The 7266-nt window shown below is 37.3% G+C and overlaps 1 protein-coding gene across 2 annotated transcripts; it reads right to left on the reverse strand.

The window, feature by feature from the left end:
• Positions 1 to 3037: 3037 nt before the first annotated feature.
• LOC137741697 (actin) lies at positions 3038 to 6221 on the reverse strand. Of its 2 annotated transcripts, none has more exons than XM_068481406.2 (5): positions 5942 to 6221; positions 5024 to 5113; positions 4488 to 4881; positions 3583 to 4196; positions 3038 to 3343 (listed from the first exon to the last, which is right to left on the reverse strand). In XM_068481406.2, the coding sequence occupies exons 2-5, from the start codon at positions 5081 to 5083 to the stop codon at positions 3278 to 3280; spliced, it is 1134 nt and encodes a 377-aa protein (XP_068337507.1). In that variant the 5' UTR covers positions 5084 to 5113; positions 5942 to 6221; the 3' UTR covers positions 3038 to 3277. The 2 variants fall into 2 exon arrangements, with proteins under 2 accessions (XP_068337507.1, XP_088535747.1); XM_088679621.1 differs by lacking the exon at positions 5942 to 6221 and adding an exon at positions 5741 to 5827.
• Between the last annotated feature and the right edge of the window lie 1045 nt (positions 6222 to 7266).

Genomic DNA, 7266 nt, shown 5'->3' on the forward strand with positions numbered 1-7266 from the left:
ATTTAAATATTTTCAAAATCCATACAAAAGAATCCGACGACGATCTTCACTCATTTTCTTTGTTCTTCTGCTTTCAGTCAAAGATTGTTTAAAATTTTTAAAATTAAAAACGTGAGAGCATCTTCATGAGCATCTTTTGATTCTTTAATTTACGTTTACTTGAAAAAGTACGGTAAACCCTCAAATCTATATTTTCATAACATTAGTCAAATCAATTAGTTAGCATCAAATAAGTGGCGTATAACAAAGAAAACAAATCATTCCTTGATTCTTATTTTTCAGTGTACCCACCAGTGTTAACCTAACAGCTATCAAGCCTTACCAAGTCCTCTTAGTAAATGTGGACGTGCCAACTCGCCACTAAACATGAACAACAAATATGATGGTGATGTTGCATGTGCTTCTGATTTCTGTATCCGAGCGAACGCAATCGAGAGAGAAACACGTATCGGCCTCTGAATTCTATAACCTAAAGACAGTGAAGTCCAAATAAGGGTTCGATTTTCAAGGTGCCAAACACTTCGGCGGATGAGTAGGACCAATGTGGTGGTAGTGTCGGATGCGCTTCTAACTTTTGAATCAGAGTTTAGAACCTGAATATAAGGTTGCTAGCTACCATGAAGTCCAAATAAGGGTTTGGTTTTCAATGTGCCAAACACTTAAATAACCCCGTAACACCTCATTTCGCCGAAAAGGTTTGCCAACATAGGGTTGTTAATCCAAACTATTATTAATTCAAACTAAAGACGTGCTAACGAAGTTAAGAGAGTTAGTGATTCCTCAAAGATGAGAGAAGGCGTGTATAATGAGATTTTGTGCAAAGTGTTTGAAGGTCCAACCTTCTCTTTTTATAATAAGGAAAACTAATGAAAAGTTCAAAAAAAAATTCTCCTTTTAATGAAAAAGCCATTTTTAAAAGTATAATGAATAATAACAGAGAAATGTATAAATATGATTTTTCTTTAAAAGTAAACAATACCAAAAATGTTTTGTTAAACCTCCTTTTATAACAATATCCTTGATGGCCACGTTGTAAAAATGATGCGGTGTGTAACGAATTCGCTTAAAATAATATCTAAAAATATTATCTTCTGAATGGACCCACGACACCGCCAATTGGTGGACGACATAATCTAGTGACTGGCAAATAACTTCAAACCTTCGTGAAGGTTTCTTGCCTCGTTAAAAGCCTCACACGTGTCCCACCATTTTACCTCATCATCTTCACCCTACATCATCCGATCAAGTTTTCGCCCAAATCATGATTTTGAATGTTGTTGAGTTTGGATAATACTTTCAGAGAAATGACGAGGAGAATTTTAAAAGAGAGGTGGATTGTTTGCCTTTTTATTTTCGTACTTTCTTCATGTCTTTTTAAGATGTGTGATTATGGACAAGGTACGTCAATATTTTATATTAATTTTTATAGAAATAAAAAAACAAAAATTAATAGGAATATAAATGTTGATGTGGCTTAACCGTGACCACACATCATAAGAGGGCATGGAACAAACAGGAGGGTATGAGGAGAGTATGGAAATGGGAGGGCAGACAATCCATCTCCTTTTAAAAGTGGGATCTCTCTGTCACTTTATATTTTTCGCATAATATTTTATAATTTATAATATATTTCTTTAAGATAATTACTGCGATAATTAAGAAAGGTAGTAATATTCAGAAAAAATTAATACTCATCCAATAGTCTCAATTAAACGAAAATATTGGGTCGAAACAACCACGTGTCATAATATAAGTGAAAAAATGTCAAAAAATAAGCTAATGTGAGACATCAATTTTATCATTCAATTATATTATAACGCGTGTTGTATCATCTTATTCAAGTCAAAAGATTCTCAAGCCTTATAGGCAAAGCAATTGTCAATATCATAGACTCGTATCATTTCTAATCAGTTGGACTTTGAAGATTCTACCCAACCAGTATCCGTAAATGAAAATTCTTTACATGTATAGTATTTAAATGTAACGGCTATTACCTCAAGGCACCAAAGTAAAACCAATGGGCCACCTTGTTAAGTCTCTCGTTCGACCCGTGAATGTCGCTAATTATGTTTCTTTTTCTTTCTTATATTTGGATATTCATCAAATAATCATAAATCTATTTCCAGCTAATCAATTGATCAATCTCAAAATATGACATCCCGTCGATATGGAAAACCCAACACGTCCATGTGCGTTGTGACGGAGCTAACATTTTCAAATAATAGGTTCATCATGTTAATCAAAAACTAATTTTTGGACCATTTCGTCAATCACTTAGTAGGTAACTGTCAATCATGTCAACATGTACCAAAAGTTTATGCTGACATATGTCGACCACTATTTTTGTAGAGGTTTGTCGAAATTGAATGTAGAATTATGTGGAGTAGTGTTAAAGACTTCCAAGACTTATCAACTAACACATGGTGTGCACAACAAAGTCGCACGCAAGAAGAGAGAAAATAAAAACAAATATGATCGAATAAAATAGAAGGAGGAGATTGTAATTTAATTTGTATTGGCTGTTTATATGGGTCAAATACAATACGCAAACAAATATACATAAAGTTTTTGAAGTTGTTGAAGTTAAAGGACAACCAATAACGCTCTGCTCGCTCCGCCATTGCATGCCCAAGTGGGAGACATCTCGTTGGTATTGTGATCAACTAGTAATGCATTATAAACACAACATGCATAAGCTACGAGATGCCTCTCACTCGATCATGGACAACTAACCCAAGCATATTCCATGAGTCGTTTTCTTTGTTATGCGCAACATCATCAACTTTTGCCTAGGGTTTGAAGTTAAGGTGGGCAAATGCTTTAGGAAACTTTGAGATGAAATCAAAGCAACAGAAGCATTTACATAAAACTTAAAGAGGGTATGAGCTTATTAAATTACACTTCAATTCATCTGGGGAAATAGCAGAACCCACTACAGAAAAATAGAGAAACATTAATTTATTAAATAAACAGAGAGGCCCTTAAGAATTTAATGGCAAATTAGAATTTCAATCAGAAAGGTGGGGAGGAGCAAAAATTAATAAATGGCAGAGGCTTTTAGCATTGAACTAACACTGTTCAACGGTTAATACAGAAAATAACAGCTAAAGAGTTCAACTCTCGGCCATAACCTCCACATCTCGTAGTTCATTGTTTCAACAACACTGGACACAGAAAATTTTGAGAGAAGCAAAGGTAAGAGTAAATACTTGCGAGCTGCAATTGCTATCCGAAACAGACTGGAAATCACGCTTCTAGCGATCCCCATCCCACAGAATTAGAAACACTTCCTGTGTACAATTGATGGGCCAGATTCATCATACTCGGCCTTGGCAATCCACATCTGCGTTCCAAGTATAAACATTAACACTCGATTAGTATGAACTAATGGAATAATTGTACAAGAAACTGAAGAAATCGCTATTTGGTTTTGGGAGAGAGATTGGGAAAACAGCGTATCATATGATTTGTTAATGCGAGCAGGGTGCCTTTCCAAATGATAAAGATTATGCACATTTCTAAGATGACGTGCCAAGTGAGTGTGTAATCATAATCGGTGTCACGTATACTAAATTTGCATACCTGCTGGAAAGTGCTAAGAGATGCAAGGATGGATCCACCAATCCAGACACTGTACTTCCTCTCGGGTGGAGCAACAACCTTGATTTTCATGCTGCTAGGTGCCAAAGCTGTGATTTCCTTGCTCATTCTGTCAGCAATGCCAGGGAACATGGTAGAACCACCACTGAGGACAATGTTTCCATACAAATCTTTCCTAATATCGACATCACACTTCATGATAGAGTTGTATGTGGTCTCGTGAATGCCTGCAGCTTCCATTCCAATCATGGATGGCTGGAAGAGTACTTCTGGGCAGCGGAAGCGCTCAGCACCAATGGTGATCACCTGCCCATCAGGCAACTCATAGCTCTTCTCAACAGAAGAACTTGTCTTGGAAGTTTCAAGCTCCTGTTCATAATCAAGGGCAATGTATGCAAGCTTCTCCTTCATATCCCTGACAATTTCTCGCTCAGCTGTGGTGGTGAAGGAATAGCCACGCTCGGTCAAAATTTTCATAAGGGCGTCGGTGAGGTCACGACCTGCTAAGTCAAGACGGAGGATGGCATGGGGAAGAGCATATCCCTCATAAATGGGGACAGTGTGACTGACACCATCTCCAGAGTCGAGAACAATACCTGCACGGAAGTTCCGGAAAGGAAATTGTCTAAATGATATTGAAGATGCACATAATTATCATTCCGTAAATTTTAAAAACCACTTCAATTTTTGTTTTGATTCTTTCGAATGCTTCAAGAAAACAGTTGCACCTGCTATATATTACGATCACTTCAATAATGATCTCAAATCAATTTCCAAGATAAGCTCTTCTAAAGGCTAACTAACAGCACCTCGGATGTTTGCATTCAAGTCATTGAATCGACATCAACTCAAATCCACAACATGCTGAAATTGTTCAAACTGCTTACCAGTTGTACGACCACTGGCATAGAGGGAAAGAACAGCCTGGATGGCGACATACATAGCAGGAGCGTTGAATGTCTCAAACATGATTTGGGTCATTTTCTCCCGATTAGCCTTTGGGTTCAGAGGTGCTTCAGTGAGCAGAACTGGATGTTCTTCTGGGGCCACACGAAGTTCATTGTAGAACGTGTGATGCCAAATCTTCTCCATATCATCCCAATTGCTCACAATACCATGCTCAATGGGGTATTTCAGAGTCAAGATACCACGTTTAGACTGAGCCTCATCTCCGACATATGCATCCTTTTGACCCATTCCAACCATCACACCAGTGTGACGTGGGCGGCCGACAATGCTAGGAAAGACTGCCCTTGGAGCATCATCTCCAGCAAATCCAGCCTAAAAGATAAGAATTCAACATAATTATTGATCTATTAGTATTAAGATTTCCATTGAGATAATGTATGCCTTTACAAGATCAGCATTACAAAAGTTGAGTAGAATCAGATTTAGTCATCAAGAGTTGGAGATAAAAACATACCTTAACCATTCCTGTTCCATTGTCACAGACGAGTGGTTGAATATCCTCGGCATCAGCCATTTTCTAATTCCAGCTATAGAGACGTATTAACTGCAATACAGTGGGACATGATATGAACAATAGAGAAATTGAAATACTAAAGACGAAACACCCATCAATTTCCTAAACATACACGGGCATCAGATGTATAGTAATTCAATCAACACAAATAGTAACATCATTACCATAATGATCAAACCATAACCATAAGTTGTACATTCATTCATTCAACATAATGCTCACACCATACCAGACGAAACACCCACCATAAAATGATTTCCCGTCAATTATAAATTAGAGCAAAACAATTCAACTTTGCATCCAGATAACACTCCGGTTATATGTTGATCAACTTGACTTATTCAAAAGGCAGTTATGAATTAATACAAATGCTTGAATCTACGCGATTCATGAGCCTCCTTCGTGTCATAGGCATCCAAACCATCTCAAAACTCCGTTGTTTCGCATTACGAAATCAAATCTTTCATGAAAAACCAAATGTTCTACATTTAATCGAATCACAACACAAACCAGATACAATAAACAAAATCAGATAGTAATATTCCCATAATATAATTCAAATTCCAATAGCTACCGCACAAATCCAAAAGAAACATCAAAATAATCCTTAGATATTCAAATTCCCGCATATTCACGATGAAAAGATTCCCAAGGTACCCGATCCACAATCGAGAGATCGCCAAACAAAACCTCACAAATCTAGAACGAAAATGAAACGATCCTACATCCAAAACCGAATAATGCCACACGAAGAGATCGGCGATGTCGAAATTAAATTAATAGATTGGCATGCTCTGTTTGGTTGCAAGGAAAATGTTGAAATTTTCTCGGAAAATGAGGGAGGAAGAGTAACCTGACCTTGGATTTGGCGTGAACGGAGGAGCCCCTCGGATCTAAACTGCGCGCCCTTGGGTTCAAAATTCAGACCTCCAACCCCACCTGAAATTCGCCTTTTAAATCCACAGCTCTCTCAGCGCTCACTCCTGGCCGTCCGATCTGTTCAACGAGATTCGTGTTCGTGGCGACGCGGGCCCTACTGATCTGGGGCTCCCGAAACTACAGGCTGTTTCAACTTTAAAACGCTTTGTCGAGAAGTGGTTCTCTCTGAATTTCTTTCATCAAGATCACCGAATAAATTGATCTGAACCTTTGAAAATTCATTCAACAACTCCCTTCTGTTTTAATCTTTTAAAAGTTTTAATAATTTTGAGTCATTCGATAAAATTTTAAAAGTTTGGATCACTTAATTCGATAATCTTGATAGAATAATCTCTTCTCTGCTTTGTCAATCCAGGTGTCAGAGAGCTATTCTTTTTTCTGGTCCTTTTGTCTTATTTTTCTGGACCACATGTTGGGCCTTGGGCTTGTTATATGGGCCTTTGGAAAATTAGCCCAAATCTTAACTTAGACACACGAAAGTCTAATGACACAGTTACTGAAGCCCACTAATCTGGCTCAAGGGCCTGGCTTGGCAAGAGCAGAGCTGGGTCGGTTTCTAGCCCCGACTAAGCTAATTACCAACCCAACCCATGTAAAAGTCGACTTGGATTGGTCAGGTTAATTAGTAAGCAGAAGCCCAACTCCATGTAAGTTTTCGATAACGTTACATTTTAGAAAAATAATTCAAATCGTAATATTTTAGAGAAAATTCCAACCTCATTTGTAACACCAAAGGAATATCGCAACTAAGAATGAATTCGAGCGTAACAAGTGGATAGATGATAGGGTTTTTATATAGTTGTCGATGTCATTTCTGTAAATTATTATAATTTCAAATGAGTCAAATCACTTTTTTTTATCTATGTAGTTTTACCTATTTTCCATTTGTCTACGTCATTTCACGTTTGGCACTTTTAACCATGTATTTTTGTTGAGTAATTCTAGGTTTGTGCGACATAATATCTAGGTTTGTCTACCTAGTATTTTTCTTTGTTTCACAAGCAATGATCAAGTCCTACAAGTTTGAAGTTGTTCAGAAAAATTTATACACCGAATGATTGCGTACTCAGTTGACTGCATATATTTTAGAGAGACAAGTATGCCTTAATATTTTTAGTTGATTGTCAAATAAGAAGTGAGATAAGCACATTAGTACATTCACGTGAGGAGTGAGATAAGCACAAAAATACGTACATTGCACTCGTGATATAGAATATAATCTCATTTCCTCACTCATCATGTGA

The sequence above is a fragment of the Pyrus communis genome, chromosome 11 (genome assembly GCF_041283825.1).
Source record: "Pyrus communis isolate YQ-2024b chromosome 11, ASM4128382v1, whole genome shotgun sequence".
Lineage (NCBI taxonomy): Eukaryota > Viridiplantae > Streptophyta > Magnoliopsida > Rosales > Rosaceae > Pyrus > Pyrus communis.

Bases quoted from the DNA above. Each gene is read 5' to 3' on its own strand.
- LOC137741697 (XM_068481406.2), bottom strand. From the start codon at position 5,083: ATGGCTGATGCCGAGGATATTCAACCACTCGTCTGTGACAATGGAACA. The intron at 4,882-5,023 runs GTATGTTTTTAT...CTTATCTTTTAG, and splicing joins ATGGAACAGGAATGGTTAAG to GCTGGATTTGCTGGAGATGA. The intron at 3,344-3,582 runs GTATGCAAATTT...CTTGGAACGCAG, and splicing joins CTCTTAGCACTTTCCAGCAG to ATGTGGATTGCCAAGGCCGA.